A 26,226-nucleotide genomic window follows, 5' to 3' on the forward strand; every position below is an offset into this window, starting at 1 on the left:
CAGAGATTACTTAAAAATGGATGGAACCTATAGTTCTAATTAAAATGTATTTTTCCAATATAGTTTTTAGGAAATGGCTAGTGAAAGGTTCTAGACAATAACATTGAAGTTTGAGTAAATGCTAAAGATAAACATAGCACAAAGTTGGATGTATATGGTTTTCCAGTTCTGTACTTTACAGGTATTTTATGGAAACTTAGTTCAAAAAGAACAGAGATATAACTCTGGCAGTTCAGAAGCTTGTCAACTCAATCATGTGAACCTGTACTCTGATCTGGTTTGTTGGGAAGTCATGTGTGATTTTAAGGCCATAACTTTTATAAGAATATGTTTAGTGTTGTGTCTGTTATAATCTTGAAAAAATAGACTACTATTACTGGGATTATTGTTTATACAATCTATTTTTACTTTTGTTAATGTTAATTCTTCAGTTATCTATGAAGTCAGTTCTTCTGAATATGTGGCTCAAGAAAACTATTCTGCAGACTGCATTTAGTCATGTAATCACATAGATTCCCAGCAAATAGTTCAAAGTATGTGTTAAGATGATTTACCTGGGAAGCTTTTGAACTGAACAGAGTTGTATCTGTTGTTTCTGGTATATCTCAGCTTTTGTGTTAACTTGGGAATCATGTCAAATATATAATCAATAGGATTATCCCACCAGGAAACCCTAAATCATATATACTTTTCAAAAACGTACTTTGGTATACATTTTTGAACAGGGACCACCCAAAGAGTCACTGAAGTCCAAACCATTATCTTATGTGAGGCACTAGGTACTAGGGATGAAAGTTGTTCTCCATGAATATAGAGGAGTTTATGGGCTGATTGCAAGGGTGATATTTAAAATATTTTTATTAACTTGTTAACTTTGCGCAAGTTGGTTAAGCAACGTGTTAAAAAAAAAAATGCTATGTAACTTGCCCCAAAGATGCATAGCTATTAAAGATAGAGTTGTGATTGAAGGCCAGACAATCTGAAGGTTTTTTTTTTTTTTAATTACCTTCTACCTTGCCATCTTCTGGTCCTACCCTACTTGTTGAAAATGTATTTACCAGTCAAAATATAAAAGGGATGAAATCTTCTAAAATATGTAAATAATTAACTTTCACTTCTCTTAAGTAGCTTCCTTTTCTGTCATCCTTGGCTTTCTAATTATTCTATGTCTCTTTCCATTATCTGCTTTACTTCAATTGTGTTCTATGCATGTTGTAAAATTTTAAGAAAAGTTTCTTTCATATTGTAAATTTTTCTTGCATACTGTATGCATTTCTTGCATACTGTAAATGTTGCCAGACTTAGGAAGAGACTCTCTGGAATCATTTTAGTATTCTTTTCTACTCAATTAAGGTGCATTCTTGGACAGAATCTCTGAAGACCTCTACTCTTTCCACAAACATCTGGTTATTGAGAGTCATGTTTCTCACTCACCTTACTCTGTGACTTTTCCTCCCAAGTAGAATCTGTTTCAGTGAAGGTTCCTGAGCAGGGGGACATGTCAAGTTCAGCAATAATTCTTTTAATTTGTCCCTTCTTAGCTTCTATTACATGATTTGACATTGTTCCAGTATTTTCAACATTTGCATTGGATGTGGGCTGACAACATTTACTTAGTGAAAAAAACTTTTTCAGACTGCTTGTGCTTTGTGTTGGCTTGGGAGAAACGACTTTGCTTTCTACTGGCTTTGTGGAATCTTTCACTTGATCTTCAATATTTTCTCCTGAGTGTTCTTGTACAATCTCTCTTAAAACAACTTCATCTTCATCAGATGAAGTTAGTTCCTCTTCTATGTTACTTTCTGAGATTTCCTGTTCAATATCATGAGCTACTAACCGGAGGATAAGTTCTTTTTTGTTCTGAACATCTTTTAAAAGCTCCACTTTGGTGATATCAGGCTTTCTTATATTCTGAAATGAATTTCTGCAAACAGCCTAGAATTCAAGGTATAATGAATATCAGAAACAAATGCCTCAATCACTTTTCCTGTGATTCTGTTATAAAAGAGCTATTTCAGTATGATTTCTCGTTTTAGGGTAAAATAATATCTTCAGATGCTATGTTTACATTAGCAATATTTTAAAAAAGAAACATGAAAATTGTAAGAAATATTTGTTAGTATCATTTCTTTTACATTCAGGGATTGTATGTAATTTATCATACCATTTTATTAATCTACCATAATTTACTCCAGAGTTTAATGAAGGACTAACACAGGTTCTTCTTTTGCTTTTTTTTGCTTAAACTTTGTATCTTGTTGCATCATGTATATATATTTTTTATTCTTTTACTTTGGAAGTTTGTGAGAAAAGTAGACATGATGATATATTTTTCTAGAACTGTAGATAGGTCATCAAAGATAAACTGAAATGTACATATTTTCAATAGAAAAGCAGTGTATTATCTGCTCTTGATTTTTAAAAATGATGAAGGACCAAGATTGTGAAGGTCTCTGACTCTTTAATCTCTATCATTCCACTCTTGATTCTTTGGGTATATTTTCCAAAAGAATCTTCAAAACATAAGTCTTCATTTTTCCCTCACCTCCCTAGGCAAATCTCACCTTTCATTTTCAATGTCTAAAGACAGATCTAAATGTCTAAAGAAAAGACAATTATAATTGAGTAATATAACATCCCCATTTCAGTAGCCTTTGATGATGCCACAGAACCTCCAAATTGTTCCTAATCCTAGACCTCAACATTCCTTTGGAACACTGCAAGCCAATTTTTAAAATATTAGTACCAGAAAAGAATATTTTCTATGGAAATAAATATACAAACAGTCTCCTTAAGAACTTAAAACACAATCAGTTTTGATTTTCTGTATTATTGGCGAGGTGTAGGGGGGCAGGGCAGGCAGTGGTTTAGAAAATCCAAAATCATTCTATCTGGCTTTGTTACTATATATAGTTTTAATATGTACATGCCTAGTGTGTTAGGAATTTATGGTATCTCAAAAAGGAAATAAAGCCCTGGGGTACAGCCAACAAATACCTAGATTCTCTGCTCTGATCTACTATTCTTTAGTCTTTTTGTCCCTGTGCAGGAGATTGATAACATTGATACCCAGACTGGTTCAAATCATGTCTTATCAGAATTGTCTAGGTCTGCTTCATTTGTGCTTCATTTTTTGGATGAATTTTCTCCCCCTTAAGAGAAAAATGGCCATTATTTTCATTTAAATATTATCTTCCTGCTTTCTGTGGTCTATAAATGACTTAATGAAAGAGAATGATAACCAAGAGTGAGATTTGTGATGGACAATTTTACATGTAATTAAAAACTACCTTTGAGCAATGTTATTCTATGTCTTTTAACACAAATTTTACTCCTAAGGGGTTACATATATATATGAATGAAGACTACCAAAAATATGCTAATGAAAATGATGAGAATCCATGTAAGGAATAACTTTTAGATCTTGAAAAGACTGTCATCTGGTTCAAAAAAGTTAAAGCAAAGATTAAATTAGTATGTCTTCCCATAATAATTTCAGTACTTGGGTATGAAAACATAAGTGCCAATTAACATATTTAACAGCCCTGATACCTAGTTCAATGGGTTGCAGGACAGTGCTGGAGAAAATTTACTTCAAGTGCCTGCTCCAAGGAGAACAGTTCTATAAAACTTGGCTTATTGTCCAAACATAAATTATACCCTAAGCACACTCTGTCCTCTTATGAGAGAACACGATCAGTACAAGGGGCTCTGATAAAAATGTGTAGATTAGTGTAATTCCATTGGCCAGACCACCCTTTGTCCTCAGTGGTACAGTTTCCTTGTAACAAGGACATCATTTTTGCATTTTAAAGTCTCCACTAGTTTAATATATTTGGGGCCTAAATATGGAACTGCAGAGCAGAATTAGGGACTAAAACAAGAGGAAACAGATTCATAAATATGGAAACATTAAAGCAGCTAAATCTAGAAGGATAAGAAGAAACTTAACACTTCTTGAGATTATAGAAGAACCTGAGGAAGACTATTAAAGTGAAATAGTAAGAAACTAGTATAATCTAAAAGGTTGTATTCTGATGTGTGTTGACAAATGTTGCTAAAAGTAAAAAGATTAGTATTACTGCTGTAGAGCTTTATATTTGAGAAATCTATTTTAGATAGTTTTATTATTATTTCAGTCAGCACAATTCTGCTGTCAAGTGTGTGTGTGTGTGTGTGTGTGTATGTGTTTGTATGAGAGCTGCTCAGTCGTGTCCAACTCTTTGTGACCCCACAGACTATACCCTGCCAGGCTCCTCTGTTCATAGAATTCTTCAGGCAAGAATATTGGGTTGGGTTGCCATGCCCTTCTCTAGGGGATTTTCCTGACCCAGGGATTGAAACCTGATCTCCTGAACTGGAGGCAGATTCTTTATCCTCTGAGCCACCTGGGAAGGCCAGTCAAGGGTATATCCCTGTATTCTCATTATTATTATTATTATTTAAAGTTTAAATTGATTGTCTTAGGAAAACTAGCCTGAGACTTTTAGAATGAGCCTCAGAGCTGGAATGGCAAGTCCCAGTAAGTCATATAACTATACAGATAAACTTGTGCCACCAATTTTCCTATTGGGTTGGACAATAACAACAACAAAAACACATTCTCATATAACTATTTGAGGAACAGAACAGAACAACCATTTCTCACTTTTTTTGTGTGTGCTATTCTTCTTATACTTACCTCAAAGGGCTTTATGTCTAGTCGTCCTATCTTATTCAATGAGGCCCGTCTTTCTCTCTTCAACTCTCTTATAGTAAATGTGTTTGAGGGATAACTTCTTCCACTTATTGATGCTCTTCTCAGTTCTGCTATGTTATGTCCAGTATTCTTTAAACATTCTGTCTGAAGTTTCTCAAGGGGTTGAGTTTTTATAGAAAGTACTGCTAAGTGTTCTGAGATAATGTTTGGATCTATTTTGAGGGGTTTATTCCCAACATGTGGAATTATTTTAATTGCAAAGTCCTCTACAATTGAATCTTTAGTTGCTTTTTTATCTAAGTCAGGAATCATGTTAACAGCATGCTCTTGTGCCTTTTCAACAATTCTGTTAATGTCTAGATCTCCAAAGAAACAAGCATTTGAATTCTTTGGACTAGCTGAATCGAAGGGAAAATTGGAAACTTCATTAACAATTAAATTAGCCACTTTTTTAGGGAAAACTCTGTTTGTACTTTTCATATCATGATAAAGATCCTTTTGGCTTCCAGATTGTTGTAGTACATTGCTATAAATAGAATCAATAACCTGAGAAACCATTTCTATACTTTCTGGATTTAGAAAGTATCCTTCAGAATCAGTAGCAACAAGACTAATATTACTCTTTGAAATTTCAGCTGTCACAGATTTTGTCAGTTGAGATGCAATTTTATTTAATTCAGGCTTTGATAAGTTTTTTGCATGTTTGCTTGACTCACTTGGCAACCTTACTATTTTAGCCAAGAACAAGGCCAGTGCTTCCTCTAAAAACATGGCATCTAACATAGAACCTTTTTTGGATGAAGACTTTTCCTGGGACTTAAATTTATCAACCATTTTGACTACTTTTTCCATAATTTTAACAGCTTCCAGAGCTAATTCTGGACCTGCTAATTCTTCCTGTATTTGAGGTTGAAATTTAGATTTGGAAATTTCTTTCACCATTAAAAACCCTATTATATCAGAGAGGATATTACTCTTACCCATTAAATCTTTAAATATAGAAGTGAGTGAGCCAGAGTGTTTTAAAATACTGGTATAAACAGAATTAACTACTTTTTCAATAGCTTCATTGTTAGCTAAAAGTGCAGTAGGTATTTCCTTTGCTGGTGATACTACTTTAATCTTATTTTTGGAGATAACTTCTTGTATTGAATTTAATATTTTTGATGTTATTTTTTGCATTTCAGTTTCTAGGGATTTGGGTCTTTCTTTATCGACCTTTGGAAACACAGATAAAAGCTTCAATAAAAATTTTACAGCAATTTCTTCTATTATGTTATAAGGCAGAATACACGCCTGTGATGGATGAGGCTGGGGAATGTCAGCCGTTTGGATTACATCTTTAAGAATATTTTCAACAACATTGTCAACTTCTGCACACTGATATGGTGTTAGCTCTCCAGAAAAGTAGTTCTGCAACTGATTGCCAGTCACTTCTCGTCGAATTAAGTCAACTATGGTTTCTGAAAGAATTCTACATCCACTGGCTGCACAATTTTGTATACTCTCTTGTGACCCAAATTGTGACAAGAGATTATCATAGAGTGATTGAACCACTAATTGAATAGTTTCATCATCACTGGGATGTAAGGATTCCACATACTGTATAATCATATTTTCATCTTTGGAGATCTCTGTTATAACTGTACTTAATAACTTCATTTGAAGAAAATCCAGTTCTGTAAACCAGCTGCCCTCATATGTTTCTGTTTTGATGTTTGATATGGTTGAGAAAATTTTAGATAAAAGAGTAGAAATCACATTCTCTAAAAATTCATGAGGCAGTATGATGGTATATGGTGATGATGTCTGACATTCTTTGTTGGCTGTTTGAGCCAATTTTTGGACCTTTTTAACAACATCCTTAGTTTCCAGAGGCAAACATGACGAAGCTGGAAACTCATCACACAATATCAAATTAAGCTTATGTTGAAAAATTTCATTTATCATTGCACTAGTTAATCTTCTTACTAACTGTCCCCCATTACTCTTTATATTCTTACAAATGGAGTCTTGAGATTTATATTCCTTCAAAATATTGCACACAGAAGCATGGACAACTTTGTTGACCAATGTTTTATCAATTGATGACATTTTATCTAAAAAAAGTATCTTATTTGAAGACGGTTTTTCAGTCATTGTATGACTCTTATCCACAGTTATTGTCTTAATGTTGCATGGTGCTTCATCTATATTTGATTCTTTATGCCTGGGATATTCCTTAGGAACTGATGACACTTTATCTGCAGGTGGAAAAAACTGATATTCTTTATCTGGCCTAAATACCTTAACTTGAGCATCAGAAAACTCCTTTAACAGAGAATCAATAAGTCTCATAGCTGTGTCATAGAGTTCAGATTGATTTTCATCATCACATACATTTTGACATCTGTCATATGTTTGTGTTTCTGGTGAGGAAGAAAAGACCAATTTGTTAATCGTCTCAGTAATAACATCTTCTAAAAATTTAGCAGGGAAAACTCCAGGTTCACATTTTGGTAGGTACTGGGGACTGTCTGGTTTACTTGGTTCCTTTTTAATATCCTTAACTTTCACGCTGTCATCTTCCCTTTTTCCCCCACTCTTCTTCTTCCTCTCTTTTTCTATTTTGCTTGCATCCTCTTTTTCTTCTTCCTCTTTGGCAGGGAGATTTTTGTTGGCTGAGAGGGATAAATCCTTTGTTAAAACAGACTGTGCAAAATCCTTGCCAATCTCTTGAGTTACAGGCAATGCTTGAGTTAGAGGTGATGCTGTATGACTTGGAAGACTTTGTTGTTTTAAATAATCAGCTGATTCTTGAGAATGGTACATTCCAAAGATATTGTCATAAATATTTTTAGTGACATTTTGGACTAATTCATAATCTGAGTACTGTCCTTCCTTTATGTTTATTTGAGCTGAAGAGTCTTTCCTGTCCTTGTCGTTTGGCTTCTGAGTAACTGCTTCTGAAGGTTTCTCGATTGTGTTCTCTGTATTTCTCACTTTGGCTATCAAAGAAGGTAACTGGAGGGAGTGGTCTCCTGTTTTTAATGAACTTTCTCTTGTTTCGTCAACCTTCTTCTCATTGTCTATTTTAAAATCTAGTTGAAAGATTTCCCTTTCACCATCAGTAGCTACTAGAAATTGTGTGTGTACCTCCTTACCTTGCCCCTCCTTATCTGAAGCTGATATTCTTTTCTTGTCAGTTTCATTATTTTTGAGTGTTCCCTTCAAATATGGCTCCTGTTTTTCTTTAGTTTTCACACTAGTAGTTGGACAAATAACTTTTGATACATTGTATTTTTGAACTGGAATTCCTATTTTGTTTTTATTCTCTTTATTTGCCACACCTGCAGCTGGTCCTGATAACAGGTTAACTACATTGCTTTTCATAATACTAGTTACAGAGGTAACCACTGGGTCTTGGATATCACCTATTTTCATCGATGTCTCCTTAGTTTCCAAACTTTTCTTTTTGCTCATTGCACCTCTATCTACTTCCAAAGTATCCAACACATTTTTCTGGTCTGAAGTTAGAGACGTGTGTTTATATGACTCTTCTGGTAAAGTAAGTTGATTCTCTTTTAAGCATCTGTTTATCTGTGTAGATGTTTGCTGTGGAAGATGTTTAACCCTTTGAGTGATGTTATCTGGATTTAGAAATGAAAAGAAAGTAGAAGACCAGTCTCCTGAAAAAAGTGGTTGGATCTTGAAAGCAGAGATTGCCTTCTGGGTTAAAGTAGCAATCATTTCTATAACAATGTTATTTTTACCATTCTTCTGAATATCATTAGATTCACAGGTTCCTATGAACTGATCATACACAAAATCGGATATCTTATCAACTGTCTCTTTATCAATTGGGGGAAAAGAAAGCATTTCTTCAGCATTTGGTAGAACTTTAATTTCATTTTTCCTAAATTCTCCTATCAGAGAGTTTGCAAATTTTATAGCTAAGCTCACAACATCTGGCTCTGATTTTTCTTTTTTCTTAATCTCTTCAGTAATACTTGGAAGAGAACAAAATTTGCGAACAAGGTCAACAATTACATCTTCCAAAAATGTAGCTGAATATAGAGAAGGTTGTGTCTTTTTTTTACCAGGTATAGTATGTACAGAGACATGGTCATAACTAGATAAGCTATTGGAGGATGATTCTTCACCATGTAAAAATGGCTGCAGATGATGATCCATGATTTCCTTCATAATGAAACCAGCTATTTTACTGAGGAATGAGCCTCCATTTTTATTTGCATCTTTCTGGACTTCAGCTTGAAATTCAGATTTTTTCAAAATATTATTACATATAGAGTTAATCAAATCTTCAATCACTTCTAATTGCACACTTTCTGCATTCTCCTCTGCTGTAGCAAGACAGATCTCATGTTCAGAAATTTCTTTGATGATTTCATCAGTTAGTTTTGATGCTGCATCCATGAACTCATAATCTGAAACTTCTCCCTCTTTTAGTTCACTTTCAGTGTCAGTTGAAGGGAAGATATGCACTAGAAGCTTGTAAATCATATCTTCTAAAAGAGAATGTGGCAACACAGTAATACATGGTGGCAAGGCATGGCTATCTCTCATGATGACATTGAGTACATTTCTGATGATTTTATCAGCTTGAGGAGAAGAATAGGAAGAAGATATTAATTCTCCTGAAACTAATAACTTTACCTGGTAGTCATAAATTTCTTCCAAAAGGAAATTATATATTTTTCTTCCAAAACAAGCAGTGTCACTTTGCATAGCCCTATATATTTGAATCAGAGATTTATATTCATCTAATATTTTTTCATAAGTAAGGTTGACTGTTCTTTTAACCATTTCTTTATATCCTTCTGAAAAACACATATCAGCATCAAAGCTATCTGCAAGAAAAATCTCTGATGTGGTGAACTCCAAAACAATTGATTTTACTAATGTTGTAACAATGCCAGTAACTTTGGCTTTCACTATATCTGGGTTTTCAGCAGCCAAAACATTGTGTGAGAATGCAAAAAGGAGTTTACATAAAAGTTCAGAAATTACTTCTTCCAAAAAGACAGCTGAATTCATGATGAAGGACAACTCTTTTTCTTTAGGATCTAATATTTTCTGTTTATAAGTTTGATCAACTGCAGCTGAAAGGATAGTTTTATCTCCAGATAAAAATGACTGAAGATGATGGTTAAAGATTTCTTTTATTATAAAACTTGCTATTTTTGTAACAGGTATATTACTTATATCTTTTTTATCTTTTGTAAGCAATTGGTATATACTTGAATAGGAAAGAGCAGCATAAATGGAATCAACCATGGATTGGATATCTTTTTCTGAAATAATACTATGTTTTTCGTTCCCATGTTTAATAATACATACTGCATGTTTTGAAATTATTGACATGATTTCATTTATCAGTTTTATGACTGTATTACTTAAGTTTGATTGAGAAGTATCTTGGTGTTCTGTACTGGAGGCCAATGGACTCATCTGAGATATAAGCTGAGACACAATTTTTTCCAAATGAGTATGTGATAACATAGTAGTATATATTGTCGAAGCTTGTCTTTGGGATCTTGATTTAGTAATGTCACGGTGAACTTTCTTTATCAAAATATCACTACTAAGTTTGGATTGTGACCCAAATGGAAGCTTTTCTGTAAGATTCGGATGAATTTGGAAATCAGAGGTTTCGGCCAGGATGATTTCAGTTATCTTTGCAGCCAGTGCCTTTGTGTCATTTAGAAAATTTTTGTCAGGCATTATTTCCATTTCATATTCTTGCACAACTTTGCTATACACCATGTCAATAATGTTTTTGACTACATCTCTCTTTACTGTAGGCAAATATAAAATTTCCTCTGCATTCTCTAAAATGCTAACTTTAGCTCTTGAGAATTCCTCTGTTATGAAATGTATGAGTTTTTCAGCTTTATCACATAGTTCATCTTCTGAATCTCTTACTGATTTTGTTTGTACAATGCCTAACCCCCTATGGAATATTTTGCTTAAAACCCCAGAAATCACATCCTCCAAAAATTCTGAGGAATAAACACTGGTATGAAACCACTGCCTTCTCTCATCGTCCAAATACGTGTATGATGAAGAAGGTAATGACTTTCCATCCACAAATGGCTGAAGATGTCGTTGACAGACATGTTTAATGATAAAACCTGCTATCTTGTCAATAAGAACATCACTACTACTTGTGATACTTGGCTCAACTAATTCTTGAGACTCAGAGTTTAAAATATTTTTGAATACTGAGTCAACGAGATGGTGGATATCATCTTCTGAATAAAGAAATTTGGTTCCTTCTTCATCTTTTGAGAATCGAATTTCATGTTGGGAAATTTTCCTTCTAATATCACTGATTATATCTGAAGCAATTTCATTGAAATTAGTTTTTGATCTATCTTTTGGAATTTCTCTGTTTGCAGCAATGCTATATGCAGAGGGAAAAATTCTAGATAATAGTACTCTGATCATGTCTTCTAAAAATGTGTATGGCAGGAAGGTGTTATATGGAGATAAACTCTGACTTGGTATGGTAGATCCACTGATGTTACTAAGAATGTCTTGAACAATATTGTCAGTTGTTGAAAGAGAATATGAAGATGACAAATTTCCAGAAAACAGTGGATGAAGAAGGTAATCTGAAATAGCTGCTACAACTAAGTTGGTAATTTTTTCCACAAAAATACTGCTGTCTTCAGACTCTTTATCAAACTCAGGATCTAATCCATACTGTTTTAAAGCATTTCTATAAACTGAGGTGACCAGTTCGTCCACAGTATCTGTATCCACAGAGGGGTAAGATTGTTCTTTGTCATTACATAGAAGGTGAACTTTAGCTTTGTCAAAATGGTTATTTACTGAGTTTACAATTTTTTGGGTCATGTTTTCCAGCTCAATTTCAGTGTTATGCTTTGGACTGAAAATTTTTGATAAAAGTCTGGCAACAATTTCCCTTACAAATGTCTCAGAGTAAATACCTGGGGCTGATGGCGTCTGGGGTCTGTGTGACTCTATGACTTCGTTGAGAACTTGTTTAACCATATTCGATATTGCATCTGAAGGAGTCTTTGGACGAGGTAAACCTTCTCCACACAAAAATGGCTGAAGGTGATATTCAATAATCTCTTGGATAATAAAACTGGCTATTCGGTCAACCAAAATCGGGTTTCGGCTGAGTATACTTTTCTGTATTGAAATAAGAGAGTCATAGGTCTGCATAATATTTCTGTAAACAGAATCCACCATCTTCTGGAGGCTTATTCCTGTACACAGATATTGATTATCATATATAGTGAACCAAATTTTGTGTTTTGAAATGGCTGATATAACCTTATTTATTATACAGGTAGACATTTCATTAAAATCTGAACTCATGAAATATTTGTTTTCCAAAGAGGAAGCTTTACTGGGTGGAGGAATGAGTTGAGATAAAAGTCTTCTGATGATATCTTCTAAAAATGATTGTGATAACATGGTGCTATAGTCTGTTAAAGACCTAGGTTTGGAAGTAAATTCCCTCAGGTTATTTTGAAGTTTCTGTAATATAATTTCAGCATTGAGAGGGTAATATGAATTGTGTAAGAGCTTTTCCCTGAAGCAAGATGGGAGTTGGTAGTGCAAAGTCTCTAACAATATGCTATTAGTTATTTGTTCTGCTATTGAAGTACTGTCACATGCCAGATTACCACCACAGGTCACTTTTGATTTATATTGCTGTAAAACACCATAATAAACTGAGTCAACAATCCTACTAACAGTTTCTTTATGGATTGGTGGAAAACACAGCCTTTCTTCAGAATTCCGTAAAACAGTGACCCTTGCCTTATTAAACTCATTCACTACACTGTTGACAAATAATGTATTCATTTCATTGAGCTGGGCACCGATGATGTTTTCATTTTTGCCCAACAGTGAAATAGAGAGATTAAAAAACAGTTCTGAAATTATGTCCTCTAAAAATGTGGCTGAATAAACACCTGTGTTCATATCTCCTAGATACAGCTTATTATGGATGGCTATTGTATTTGCATCCTTTGTTCCCTGTCTTTTAAGAGGTGGCACATTAGCAAAATTTACTGAATATTTCTTGCCAAACGGTGCTTGTATTTTGGAGCTAACTACACTGGGATTATTCAGGGGCCCTGTCAAATCATGGCCATAATAACTCATGTGTCCTAAAGCGCCTCTACCTTTTTCCAATTCTGTTAATTCTGGCCTTTTTGCTTTTATAAAAATAGACTGTATTCCTCTTGTTCCATACTTCAAATACTTGTTTGCAAAAGGTGGACTTTGGGGGAATTGTATACTGTGATGTAGTTTATCCATCAATGATTTAACCAAGCTGTGGGAAATAATAGTAAGCATAGAGTCTGATGACAATAAATCCGGATCCATTTCTGCCAGATTTTCCAAAATGTCTGACATATAATCCCCTTGAAATTGTTCAAAGTCCATTGCTCCGTTACAAGAGTCAAATTCTTCATCTACACTTTGAAGTACTTTTAAAAGTTGACATTCTTCTGCTGATACCTCTTCAGAAAGAGGGCAATTATCAAGAAAGACAGACTTTGTGCATTTCTCTAAAAGTGTTCTGATTAATTTCTCACATACAACATTGAGAAGGAAAACTGATTTAGGGGAGAGCCCTAAGCTATTTCCAAGTATGTTATTACATTGCTCTTCATATGATGATGAGAAAAATGTTCTTGCTTTTATTTCAGAATCCATAGCCTCATCTGGCTGTTCATCTGGTAAAAATAAATCTAAAACAATACTGAAAACTCTGTTGACTATTTCTTTGGATTCATGAGTTTTTAGGCTACCAGCCAGACTATCTAACTTGTGTGCTAAATAATTTAATTTATTTTTTTGAATGATATGATCAATTTGGTGAGTAGCTAATCCCCAGTTTCTGGAACCTTTCTGTCTTTGCATGGTATTTCTTCTGTTGCAAATGGGCACACTATTACTTCTGAGCATGGGAAATGGTCTGTTTCTTCCGCTGTTTTCAAGGTGATGATTTAACCCTATTTCTTTGGACAGTACCTGAATCACACCTATTAAGAGGTCCTGAAAGAGATCATCAAAGTCAGCAGCACCTACTCCTGGGCAGTAAGTGTACTTTCTTGTTAACGAAAACATTTGCTGTGCAATGTCAGTCTCTATGATGTCACTATTTAAAAGGATTTCAGTGATGATTTCAGAGATACTTAGAGCAAGTTCTCCAACAGAAATTGACCTACTCTCAAACACATGAGAATCAATTGAAATAATAGTGTTAAATGCAGCATTTTGTCTTTCCGATGTTTTCTCTTTTTCTCTAATATCTGTGGTGCTACCAGAAATGCTTGACATCAAATGGCAAATGACAGACTCAGTGAGATGTTCACAAAGTTGATGAAGTGAAGAATCACTATATATGCTTCTTAGAGGCGATTTTGATTTATATTTTTTCCTTGACAGTGTGGAAACAATAGATACCTTCTCACTGGAAACTTAAAAAAGAAAACATTACCATTTTAGTAGGCATTAAGGGACATATGGAAAATTCAGTATTTTGATAATTATTTATGTATGAATTTAATCTGTGGAACACCTCACCAAAAAAAAAAAAATCTAGTCAAGAAAAATACTGGGTTTTCTTCAGATACTTATTTCCCACCTGTGGAATCTTAATTTTAGCCATATAGTTGAGAAAATAACCCTGAAGAATTCAAATATCTTAAGTCTATTGCTGGTATTTGTTTTGCTTAGATGACTGCTACTGCTGCTGTGTCACTTCAGTCGTGTCCGACTCTGTGTGACCAATAGACAGCAGCCCACCAGGCTCCCTGTCCCTGGGATTCTCCAGGCAAGAACACTGGCGTGGGTTGCCATTTCCTTCTCCAGTGCATGAAAGCGAAGTCGCTCAGTCGTGTCTGACTCTTAGCGACCCCATGGACTGCAGCCAAGGTGCTCTAAAGAGCTGGAATTCCTGGGACAGAGAATTGATTTCCAAGTGTAGTGTAGTGTTACATCTTAACATGAGCACAGTGATCTCTGTGGAATCAGGCAAGACCAGTGGAGAGTGGGGGCTTTAAGCTGAACTTTGACAATTAGATGGGTTTAGATATCGTGAGATGAAAGAAGTAAGGAAAGGGAGCTTCACATGGAAGGAGCATGAGTGACATCGCTAAAAAACCCTGGACATGTCTGGGAGTAGAGAAGAGACGTGATAGAAAGAAGGGGCTAGTGGTAAAGAATCTGATCTGCCAAGACAGTAGACACAGGCTTGATCCCTGGGTCAGGAAAATCCCCTGGAGAAGGAAATGGCAACCCACTCCAGTATTCTTACCTAGAAAATTCCATGTACAGAGGAGCTACAGTCCAGGGGGTCACAAAAGAGTCAGAGACCTAGTGACTAAACAACCACCACAGAGTCAAATACCAATGGGATGGGATTACAAATCTTATCTTCTCCTGTTTTCTGTGTTTTTCTTTATTCTCTAAGTTCAGTTAGGCTGTGCTTGAAGAAATTATACTTATAAGCTTAGAACTGCAGGCACACCCAACTGTCCACCTTGAAATAATACCAGTTTTAATTATAGGAAATGGCCTCATTGTACAAGTAGTTAGGACTGATAATATGTGTTCTATTATTTCAATGATGGTTAAGTGATGTATCTAGACTGGTAAAGTAGCAATGAATTACTGGCAACTGGAATTAATGATCCAGCTCAAGGCTATAATAGTATTAGATGGAATTTTATGAAACTGCCAATAATTATCAGGTTTGACATAAAGTGGCTATCATATACTTCAACCAAACATACAGATGTATGCATGCTCAGTTGCTAAGTTGTGTCTGACTCTTTTGCAACCCTGTGAACTGCAGCCTGCCAGGCTCCTCTGTCCGTAGAATTTTTCCAGGCAAGAATACAAGAAAGGGATACCATTTCCTCCTCTGGGAGACCTTCCTGACCCAGGGATCAAACCCATGTATCCTACGTCTCCTGCATTGGTAGGCAGATTCTTTACCACTGAGCCACCTGAGAAGCTAAATATATATATATATATACATTATAGCCTTGAGCTGGATCATTAATTCCAGTTGCCAGTAATTCATTGCTACTTTACCAGTCTAGATACATATATATATATATATATATATATATATATATATATATATATATCTTCACCCTCTTTTAAAAAAATGCTTTCAAGGATATGTTTAAATTATTATACCTAAAAGGAATATAATAATAGTGGAATACAAACAAAACAAGATGTTTAATACCACTGATTTTATAAACTGACTAATCATAGCAATGACTTCAACTGTCCACCTTAAAGTTGAAACACAGCTTTCAATCAGTTACCTGTACATTTGGTATAATTATAAAGAAGTCATGCATAACAACTTTAAAAATGTTTAGAACTCAGACCTCATGTTCAAACCAAAATCTCCTGCTTTTCAATAGTCACATTTTCTCTCATCTGCAGATATGGAAAAGTGAGCAATATACCTTTTCAGATTCAAACCACATGAATGTTTAACTTTTTTTTTTTTTTTTTTTTAGTATCCTGTTATATTAAGAAGTGATTAAACACCCTCCCTCTAAGGTTGTTTTCAGGAAAACAGTAAATGAAGCTTCTTGAACTGGAGCTCTTTTACATATATCTGATTAATTTCTTTCTAAATTAAGCCCACTCTTACTTACCTCTAGTTTCAAAGTTCTTGAAATATGTGACCACAGATGTGGTGACATGCCTGGATACCAGATGAATTTCATTTGGACCTAGTTCATGGTCAGCAAAAGCAATGACTTCAACTTTCTTCAGAGTCTTTATTTTCAGGTAACTCTTATTTTCCCATTTTTGTAATAAAGAAAAATCTTCCCTTCTGACCTCAGCTTTGTTTTCTTCTTCAAGTATATAGCTGATTCTTTTATCCCACATTCTAAGCAGACTTTTCTCCTCATTCTTTTGTCCTCCAGATGTTTTAGACAAAGGGTCTTGCTTTGATATGAAAAATGGTTTCATTGTTTCCATGCTTTCGTTAATGTGTGGTTGATTTGGAAATCCATAGCTTGACAGCACAGTACTGACAATATTTTCTGCAGCTAAACAAATTTTGAGTGGAGAAACACTTGTCTGAATTTGGTTAGGCTCAACAACTGGTTTGGAGATCTCGTAACAAAACACTCTTGGATTTTCACATTTTCTCAATTCCATAAATGACATTACTTGCTTTAATGCTGTTTCTGTGGATTCATTTGCTTTCTTTAACAGTTTTTGTAAGACACTCCCTTCAGGGAGGGAGCTATTTCCTTTCATAGCTTGATCAAAATAACCCAAGTCAGATTCCTTTGGGATAGTGTCTTGCACTTTGTTTCTAGAAGATGAAGGTCTGTTTTCTGAATCAGGCCTTTTCATTGGCTCTGAGTTTCTAGCTGTGTCTTCTACAGAGGCTCTGGAATATGAAGGTAAATTTGATGAAGACTTATACCTTTTTTTCATATTTTCCTCTGAATAAAAATCCAAACCTGGAACACTGCTTTGTGGAAGATTATTCCCAAAACTTACTTCCTTTAACTTTAACATGGGCATTTTCGTATTTGTTGCTAATTCAACCTGGTTAACAATGTAAGTATTTTCTACTCCTTGGAAGAAATTTTCCTTGGGAAGGTTTTTGATTAGAGACTCACTGAAATGAGCACACTGGTACATCAGTGTACCAATGATATCACTTGCTGCAGTGTTCTCTTTCAATATGCTGACAGAAGATGGTTCCACCTGGCTTATTTCTTTGTCTAGCTTGTTCTTAATTACACCAAGCATGTTGTGGACAATATTAACAGCATATGTAAGTAATTCTGAATGGAATGAATGAACCTGAAGAAGGGTATTCTGTACATTTTCCTTGGAAACAATAGTACTTGACTTGGATTCATCAGAAATTTTTTTCAGTGGTTGTAACTTTGGCAATATCTTTTTGCTCAATAGTCTTTGTTGGACAGGAAAAAGATTTTCTACAGGCATTTTCACTATTTCAGAAAACTCATATTTAGAGATATGTTTAAACTGTAAGTCCACAAATGACTCTAACATGTTTAAAACCCGTTCTACAATTTCTCGAACAATTTGGTTGCTAGAGCCCAAAGCGCTTTGGTCTTTGGTTTTAGTGTTACATACTGGTACATTGCTGAGGATGTCCTTGGTTGGAAAACCATATTTACTTTTAGTAGTAATGTGTTCTTTCCTAATTGCTGGAGTTTCTTTACCATATGGGGTGATCATCTGGGACAAAAAGCACAGCTGTAATTTTTCAAACAGCATTTCAACAATCTCCCTTCCAAATATATTAATTTGTGCTTTGGTGTCTTCAGCTCTAGTAGAAGCTCCCTTAAAACAACTATGAAACCAGTTTTCACAGTCCTCAAGATATGGCAGATTTAAAAGCGAAAGAGAATATTCTAATTCTTTTGCTTTTATTGAAATTTCAGTCAAATCATTTTCAGCTATCATTAAGAGCTTACATTTTTCATTTTCCATGTCATTTGATTCTGCTTGCCATTTGTCAAACATTTTTTTAAATATACCTTCTTTAGGAAAAATCTGTTCTAACTGTGAAGAAACATTTTCCAAGTAAAAACAGGCTTGTGGTTTGGCGAGAGACTCTGCACCTATATTTCCCTGTGAAAGTTTGGGATCATCCAGATGTGAGAATTTGATAGGATTAGCCGAACTGTGGTTATTGATTGCATATAATCCTTGCAAAACTGTATTAACTATTTGATTTGCTGCTATGATTTGATCAGATAGTAAAGATCTATTGCTTACCATTGCTCTAGCTTGTGTCTCCTTTTCCAATTCTTTAACAATTGTTTTCAGGATATTACTTATTATATCCTTGGCATACATTTTTAGTTCCGAAGTAGGCAGTTTCATTTCCAGTAAGTTTTTGACCTCTCCTGTTGATAGGATGTGTGGCAGCCCAATATCAGTCTTGGACCAGAAGTCTTTCAGGGTCTTCTCTCCAGGACTTAATTTGGTCCTGCTCTTGGCCTTAGCACGACTAGGTCCTATGTGTGGTTTTGTTCTAAATTTAGGCAAAGGAGTAACTTTTGATTTTGCTTTTAAACTTGTTTTAACACTTGGCTTAGGGCTCACTTTAGAACTGTGTAGTCTTAAAGGTTGCAACTCATCAGAACAACTTTCATGGGACACAGTTTCTTCAAGATAAAATGAGGCAAAATTTGTGATCTTTTTGAGAACCATGTGGATTAAATCTTTCCCCACTTGTGATGGTGAATATCGTAAAAAAGTGTTTTCCAATAGAGAAATATTTCGACTGTCTGCATAAGGATAAACCTGTGGTAGCACAAATCTAGTGACACTACTTCCTATTCCTGACTTAGTTTCTCTGATGCATGGTGATTTCTTTGGTAAAATATTTTTGTCAGCTGGTTCTCCTTCGTTATTTTCATATAATGATGTCATGATTACAGAGTACATTTTCCCCAAAACATTTTCAATTATGTCACTTGCTGCACTGTTGATATGTGATTGACAGAAGTTTTTTTGTATTATGTCTGATGTTTTAGAGTGGGGTTTTTCATTAAAGGAAGGCAAATGGCCTATGATTTCTTTTATTTTTTGATACACTTTACTTAAAACTTCTTCCACTGCACTGAATAATGCAGTTCTTTCTTTCTGTTTTGATTTTTCATTTCTCATAAATATTTCTTCTAAAACAATTCTTTGGCTTTCCCTTTCCAATGTCATTTGGTTTTGTTCTAATGGATACTTTGAAAACAGGGACAGTTTGGTGTTTTTTTCCTGAGCTCTTTGTCCCAGTGATATTTCATTTGAAATGGTTAATTGTGAAAATAAATTAGGATTGTCTTTTGAGGAAAAACTGATTTCCTTTGCAGATCTTTTATTATGTAAACTCTTTAAGATACCATTGACAATTTCACTTACAATGGTAATTTCTTGGAATGAAACATTGTTTGGATATGGATGCATCTTTTGGATTTCAAGGTCTAAGTCATTTTTAATAAAATTCAAAGTGGCACTGGCAATGATGTCAGAATATTCCTTAAGACTAGCTTGTGATAGATGAATTGTAGATCCAAGTTTTTCTCTGTAACTGGCAAAAGTGGAATCCGTGAGCTCTTGGCTGAGAATAGTTTCATTTGATATTTTCAGAATATTCGCATTTGATTCCACCTGGCTTGGTTCATGAAAGATGATGCCATCTTGCTTACAGTTTTCCAGTTCTGGTCTCACAAATGACTTTTCTTTAGGCTGGAAAGCAAGCATAATAAACGAATCTATTCTTTCTGTGGCAAATGATTCTAACCAATTAAAAATACTTTGAGTAATGAAGTTAGCACTTTCCTCACATGGGTCAGGAACAGATTTCTTGGGGTCTTCTTTCTCTACTATAGTTATCTGCCTATCATTAGCATAAGCTGGTTTAAGAATTTTTGAAGATGGAAAATGCTCTGTTTCTCTTTCACTTTCTGACTCCATAAGGAGAGACTGTTGACACTGTGCTTTTGGAAACGTATCACAAAAGGTCAGAGGCAATCTAGTAGAAGTAGGATCCTTTGCATTTATGGCAAGCATGACATCAGAACTGAGATTGTGAAGCACAACATCTACTATATCATTGGATATCAAAATAACATCTGATTTAGGAACTGAAAACTTTGGAAGAATTTTATTTACACCCTCAGTGTCAGAATTTGCTCTGGAATGTTTGCCAGCTATGCTAGGTTTCAAAGTGGGTGCGGCAAATGAGAGATCATTCTGGTTGAGTGTTTTTTCATAAATATCACATAAGACACTTTCAACGGTGTCTTGTATTTGAAACTGAAGTACTTTTCGATATTCAATCTTCTTAAACAGCTTTTCAATAATACCTTCTTGCTGATCTGAACTGGTCTCCTTGTCAGAACTGTTCTTGTCACATTTTCCTTTGGATGATACAATATCAAACACTGTGTTAACAATTTGACTTGCAATACTTTCAGAAACCGCAATGTTATTAGTTAAGAAATGAGTTTCCTTCTCTTTATCTAATTCATTTTTTATTCCTTTTAAAATTTTTCTGGCCACTTCTGTTGCATATGTATTTAATTTGTTCAAAGAGACCTGACAAAATGAGTTGGTGTTCTGTGACATAACATTATCCACTGAGCAAGAGGAAAACTGACCCTCAGAATACAAATCTTTGGCTGACAAAGCTTTGCTTAATGTATTCTCACCTTGTTGAACAGGTGAAGCCATTGGAACTGTGAAGTTGATTTGGGGACAAAAAAGAGACTGTACTTTGGAAGTCACAAAAGTTTCTAAACTTGTTAATATTGCCTGCACAATATCTTCAACTATGTTTCCTTTAGCCTGTCTGTCAATATTGAATCTGGACTGAAGAGTATATGGATTCTTGTTCAGTGCAGTGATGGAAGGTTTTCCTCTTCCATAGGTGTGTTCATGGAAAGAAACATTTGCTGAGAAGGTGATGGTTTTATAGCTATTTTCACTTGCAATTGTCTCTGTCTTAGCAGCTGTATAAAGTTTATCAAATACAGTTGTAACAACATCATCTGCCACTATGGTTACATCTGCTTCAGACACCATCATTTTATCTATAAATGGAACAGGTGTTTGAGCAATTGGCTCTTCAACATTGTGAGGGATGTCACTTAAAAGGGAGTGGGAGAGAAAAAGCATATTTAATTGGCTGACCAAAGCATTTTGAAAGATCTCATTCAAAATATTTCTTATAATGGGAACAATTGGTGATTTCTGTGGTTCTTTGAGCTTTACTTCAAGTTTGTTTAAGGTTCTTTCTAGAACCCATTGTTGAAGAGAATCTGATTGAGTTTCTTCTCTTAGTGGTATTCTCTCACCAATGAATTCTTTCTCTGTGTTTGTAGCATCTTCTGGAAATGAATCTGATTCAGCTCCACCCGGAAGAAAATTTCCATAGATTGGCTTGTATCCATAAGTTTCACTGTCTCTCTCTTCAGATTCAGTTTCATTAAGCATATCTGAGGATACTGCATCTAAGATAAAACTGACTATATTCTCTAGCATTTTTTTCTCAGGTGGTGGTGTTTTCACACTTGTCCTCAAAGCTAACGAGTTCATATTTAATTCTGTTTGAATAGCTTTCAAAATAGCACTTGATACTTTCTTTGCATTTGTGTATAAAGCTGACTGCAATAGTTCTTCATGTGTGTCTGTGAAAACACTGAAGCTTTCACATTCCATGTTCATCTTACTGCTTTTTTTATTTTCATCATTAGTAGAATCCAGAGTTTCTAAATTTCCATTGGCAAACCCTTCCAGTTTAGCAAAAACCATATTAAGAATATCTGAAGCTACCGCTTTTAGCTTATTTGAATGCATTTCTTTTGCGCTCCCTGTTTTGGAAGACTTGGGAGCAAAAGGGTTTTCCATGCTTTTAGTCATCTCTTTATCATCCTCTTCAAATATCCTGGAAACTAGGCTGGAGATTATGTCAGTGCATTTGGCCATTTCCTCAATAATTGAAGTAAATGATAGGTTGTCAATATCGAGAGACTCTGAGATAGCTTTACATCCAGAACTTACTGAACTAGTATCTGTGTTGACACTACATAATTTTGCAATGATATATTCCAAAATTGTTGTGGAAATGAGCTGAATATTAGACTGCAATTCAGTGGCTCTTTGCTGATTCTTGTTTGTTTTCTCTCTGCTTAGCTTAGAACAAGATGGTTGACAGTGAGGGTGGGCCCCTATGAGCTTGCATAACATTTCATAGAGTGTTTCCCCAATATTATCTAACACTTGTAATCTGGAATTCTCTTTGAGATCTTTTCCATTAATGACACTATGGAGAGCACATGGAGTAGCTAAAATTTTGTAAAAAGATGCTTTATCCTGTCTGCTTGGCAAAATGTTCCCTTTATCAACATTATCAGATCCATGTGAAGTTGCTGGCTTTGAGTTATCTGAAGAGAGTGAAATATTGCTTTGATCTGAATGTCCACTGGATAATATTTCACAAATACAAGTTAATAATGGTGATTCCATGATGTCATCATTGAGATTTGAGACAAGAGATTCTAATTTCTTAGTGTCAGTAAAACATCCTTTACCTGTGAGGGATTTGGTATAATTTTTTTCCCTAAGATTTAGGTTTTCCTCACTGAGTTCTAGTTCATTCTGGATAGCAAGCAAAACGATATTTACCACTTTAGCTGTGTAAGTACTAAGTTGAGATTGTAATGAAGATTTCTCTGCAAGTGAAGGCTTGAAGCCCATTTGCAATTTTGGACAAATAAATAACTTCAGCTTTTTAAAAACTGCATTAATGATTTTATCAGTAATTTCATCTGCAGGTTTTGGTTCACTCTCTTCAGATTTTAACAGGGTAGGTTTTGCCAGATCTCCATCGAGTGAAGATAAATATTTCATTTTCTTTTCACTGTCGAACCATATTTTTAATGGCTCTTTATTTGGTGCTGCTTTGACCATGTGGAGAGTGTCAGGACTCTCTTGAGAAGCTGGATGAACTGATGATGAAATGGAACTTTTGGTGGTACTGGGAATGCAGCTTGCCTTTTGAAGTATGTTTAGCATAGTGTCTGTTATTTCCTGAGCTACTGTACTAATTTCTGACACAGAAAACAGCTGGTCCATCCATTCTTGATGTGATGGTTCTTGAGGTTTTTCTGAAACGAGAACTGAAGCTTTGTCAGTTCTACTTTCTAAGTGACCAGGAGGAACAGAAGATATGTCCTTGAGCATTTCTGTTAAAATGCTTTTAACTGTGTTTTCCGAAACCTTTTGTATTTGATGCTTTTGATCTTGGCTGAAAAATAAAATGTCTTTATGCAAACAGGGTTTTTCCCTCAAAATTTTTCTATCCTTAAAAAAAGGTAGCTCAGTCCTTAACCTGCGACTATGAAATGTAGCTTTGCTTCTTGGAGAAACGGGCTTTGTAGGTAGTTTGCTATTTCTTTGGTATTCTAGACAAGCGTTTCCTTTTGTAAACCAATGCTCAGGAATTTGTTCTTGTGATTTTGCTTTTTCATCTTTGAAAGATGAATCAAGCACATTTTCCACAATTCTGTCTACTTCTTCATTATCATCTTCAGAATAAAGGACCATGCCAGGAACATTAATGGGTAGAAATGGTCTTCCAGACCTACGGCCATTAGATAATCTAGTGCCAGTGAGTCTGTACTTTACTTCAGTGTCAGCAGGACTTATCAGTCTAGAATGTCTACATTTTTGATTACCTGCCTTTACTGGTTCCTGATGTAGCTGAGTAAAGATATCATCAAGCAACTTAAGGAGTACTACTGTTTCTTCAGATGCAATAAGTCTCTCATTATTAAGTTCAGTTTGTACATATCCTAGTATAGTGCTGATTGCTTCCTCTATATAGCCAACCAAAGAGGACTGGGAAAGAATATTTGACATTAAATTTTGTATCTTTTCTTTAACAATTAAATTAGCTGCATCAAGTTCAGGATTACATTTCTTTTTGTTGGCATTTATATGGCGCATATATGTTGGGTCTGTCATATGTTGCTGATAGGAAAGTTTAGTTGCCTCTTCAAGATGAGGAAGTTCACTTTGCTTACGAGCCATAAGAGTCATCAGCTTTTCTAAAATGGCATGCACCATATCCTCTGCAACATCACACATGGATTCTGCAGTAGAAGGCACTGAAGCTATTAAAGGTTTTCTGTATGATCGAGTGAGAGATTCTCCACTGGGTGTTAGGCTTGGTTGAATTTTGACTGATAAATCTTCTTGTGAATATATCTGGACACATTTTTTCTCAACTGCAGACTGTAGCTTCTCAAGCATATTTTCCACAATTTCTGAAGCTACTGAGCAGATATCAGCATTGGAAACCAAGTCTCCTCTTACAGGCTCACTTTGGTCAATAAAAACTTCAGCAGTAACAGAAGAAATAGAGGGAATGGCATGTGTTAAATCAGACATTATTTCTTGAAAAATGCTTTCCAAAATCAATTCAGTTTCTCCTTTTAAGTGACACTTAAAGTTAACAAAAACATTCTTTAAACTCTTCATTTCATTCATGGCTTTTGCTTTTTGATCAGAAAACGATGGATTCTCTAAATCATCTGTTTCAGTGGTAGCATCCTTTGATTTTTTTGTGCCTGTTTCAGGTGATGCTAGAAGATGACTATCAGATTTACAACTTCTGAGGTCAGGGTATGTATATGCCATGCTTGTTTCATTATGTTTTAGTTCATTTGTTACAGATTGTCCTGTAACGTGACATGTTTCTCCCACAACTCCTTTTTCCACATGGGCAGATGGCTTTAATGGTGTAGTTGGTCTCCTTACTGATATGTCAACTGCAAATGCACAGGGCTCTCTCTTAAATGATTTAATTGTTGCAGAAGTGTAGCTTCCATAAGTAAACTCTTCACTGCATGTGCTACAAAAACTTGAACTATCTGAGGAGAGGACAGAGTCATCAGACACTGGATATGTATTATTTTTCAACCTTTCTTCATACTTTGTGATAGCTGGGTATAATATACTGGTAACTGTAGCCACAACCCAGGTCATTATATTCTGAATTATGCTATTCAGTTCTTCAGAAGTTACCTGGTTTGAGGCAAGCAGGAATGAAAAGAAAATCATGTAACTATCTACTCTATGATGCAACAGAGGGTAACATTTGATATTTTATATCAAACAATGCATAGCTTGATACCATCATGGTTATAAAGAGAACATGGTAAATACATATATTTAGAATTCCAAATTAATTTTAAGTTGATTTATTCTACACTAAAGTATAAAAAAAAATATAAGTTTCCATTTGGCTCTCATTCCCTCAGAATATTTTTATTTATTTATTTTTTCCTAACATTTATGGCTAAGATAAAATAAATTTTGGTTAAAAAGAAAGAAAATGAAAAATCGCCAAATTGCTGTCTAGGCACATTATATTACATGCATATATATTTTTTAAGAAGAAACATAGTGTCCACAACCTAGTAAGATTATTTTAAAATGAACCAGGTTATTTCTAACAAATTATTTCTCAAACAGATATGGTCAAAACATTTGGGTGCCTTCAGAGGCATTCTTCTAGCTAAAAGTAAGGATGCAAAAGAAACCAGCTCTCCTTTCATTCCCTGATGCAGAGGTGAGCCTGTGTTTTGTTTATAGGGAAAGGACTACAGTTAATTGTTAAGAATCTAATCAGTTCAGTTCAGTCGCTCAGTTGTGTCCGACTCTTTGTGACCCGATGAATCACAGCATGCCGGGCCTCCCTGTCCTTCACCAACTCCCGGAGTTCACCCAAACTCATGTCCATCGAGTCGGTGATGCCATCCAGCCATCTCATCCTCTGTCGTTCCCTTCTCCTCCTGCCCCCAATCCCTCCCAGCATCAGAGTCTTTTCTGATGAGTCAACTCTTCACATGAGGTGGCCAAAGTACTGGAGTTTCAGCTTTAGCATCAGTCCTTCCAAAGAACACCCAGGACTGATCTCTTTTAGAATGGACTGGTTG

General features: G+C 35.1%; 1 protein-coding gene across 1 annotated transcript in view; it reads right to left on the reverse strand.

Moving 5' to 3' along the window:
* FSIP2 (fibrous sheath interacting protein 2) overlaps nucleotides 1-26,226 on the reverse strand; it is a 140,620-nt gene that overhangs the window by 20,797 nt on the left and 93,597 nt on the right. The window contains exons 16-18 of the mRNA XM_068968447.1: nucleotides 16,378-25,312; nucleotides 4,682-14,172; nucleotides 1,435-1,935 (exon numbers count right to left, since the gene is read on the reverse strand). Of these exons, the coding sequence (XP_068824548.1) occupies nucleotides 1,435-1,935; nucleotides 4,682-14,172; nucleotides 16,378-25,312 (18,927 nt within the window). The remainder of the gene's footprint in view (nucleotides 1-1,434; nucleotides 1,936-4,681; nucleotides 14,173-16,377; nucleotides 25,313-26,226) is intronic.

This window comes from Capricornis sumatraensis, chromosome 3 (assembly GCF_032405125.1).
Source record: "Capricornis sumatraensis isolate serow.1 chromosome 3, serow.2, whole genome shotgun sequence".
In the NCBI taxonomy this organism is placed as follows: domain Eukaryota; kingdom Metazoa; phylum Chordata; class Mammalia; order Artiodactyla; family Bovidae; genus Capricornis; species Capricornis sumatraensis.